This window comes from Trichechus manatus, unplaced genomic scaffold, assembly GCF_000243295.1.
Source record: "Trichechus manatus latirostris isolate Lorelei unplaced genomic scaffold, TriManLat1.0 scaffold00012, whole genome shotgun sequence".
NCBI classification, from domain to species: Eukaryota; Metazoa; Chordata; class Mammalia; order Sirenia; family Trichechidae; genus Trichechus; species Trichechus manatus.
Window position 1 is genome coordinate 3,680,234 of NW_004443948.1, and position 1,194 is coordinate 3,681,427.

Consider the following 1,194-nt stretch of genomic DNA (forward strand, 5'->3'; position numbering starts at 1 on the left):
GAGGACTATACCCCCAAACCAGCTTCCTTAGGCGTGGAATATGTTTGGGTAAAAAAGAAGGCAGTTCAGATTGATAAAGCAATACTCCTGGGAAAAGACCATTAACATGTATAAAGGGATTTCCCTGCAGTATAAATACCTGCACGCGCTCTCCTGGTGCTTCAGAGCCCTCCTGATGTATATATGCAGGTAGTGAGAATTGAAACGGCCCTTTGAGACGGTAATATAATAAAACTCTCCTTTGGGGAGCAGCGGTCCTCATTATTTTCCTACTCTCTTGTGGGAATGAGTTGCCAACCTTTTACTTCAGCTGACACCTTTATACCTCTGAACTCTGACTCTTCTGCAACGCTGCCTCTGATAATGCATCACAGTGCTGCCGAGTGTCTACCAGTCTCCAACCATGCCACCAATGTGATGTCTACAGGTACTGACTCTAATAACAGTTATATGGACTGGGCCTAAAGATTCCAGAATAGATGGTTTGAGTCTTGTCTAGAATTTCTGTGCTTCTTCTATTTTTTTCCCTTTCAATGTAATTTGTTTTAAATTAAATATTAAGGATATTAAAGACAACAAAATGTCTAAGAAAATTTTCAAGGAGTATTAGTAAGTGTAATAATTTAAATTATTGCTTGTTTTATTAAAAAGAAAACCTGTTTTATACAACAGAAAATAAAGAGTTTGGATTTTTTAATCTGGAAATCATTTTAATGGGAACATTTATGGGTAAAGAGCAAAATTTGATTTTTTTAAAAAATTTTAAACAATTTTATGCTTAGAAGATGCTAACTTCTTTATTTTCAACATTTCTTTGTTTTTAAATTCCAATTATATCTGCTACAATGTCTAAAAATAGCCATAAACCTTAGTAAACACAACTGAATAATGGTCGATACTGTCAATAAGGGATTTCAAAGAATAAAACAAATAAGTTTTAATAAACTTATTTTTTAGCATAATATAAAACTTAAAAATCAAAGCTAGAAGTGATATAATATTTAGAACCCAAGAACTGAATTAAATGTTCTCAAGATTTCGTTCTAAATAAACTTCAGCCTTTACCAAAGTTCCAATATTTGGCTTGCATAACTTTCTTAAATAAATTTTAAACTTGAAAATTCAAGTATATCGCCTCAACACGATCAACTAAATAGGTATATTTTGCTAATGTGTACTATCTTTAACCCTGCA

The 1,194-nt window shown here is 32.7% G+C and overlaps 1 protein-coding gene across 2 annotated transcripts in view; it reads left to right on the forward strand.

The window, feature by feature from the left end:
- Positions 1–272: 272 nt before the first annotated feature.
- POU1F1 (POU class 1 homeobox 1) overlaps positions 273–1,194 on the forward strand; it is a 16,822-nt gene continuing 15,900 nt past the window's right edge. The window contains exon 1 of one of the 2 annotated variants that reach the window (XM_004371335.2): positions 273–427. In XM_004371335.2, coding sequence (XP_004371392.1) covers positions 286–427 — 142 coding nt within the window. In that variant the 5' untranslated portion in view covers positions 273–285. The remainder of the gene's footprint in view (positions 428–1,194) is intronic. The other variant, XM_004371334.1, reaches the window with a different exon arrangement.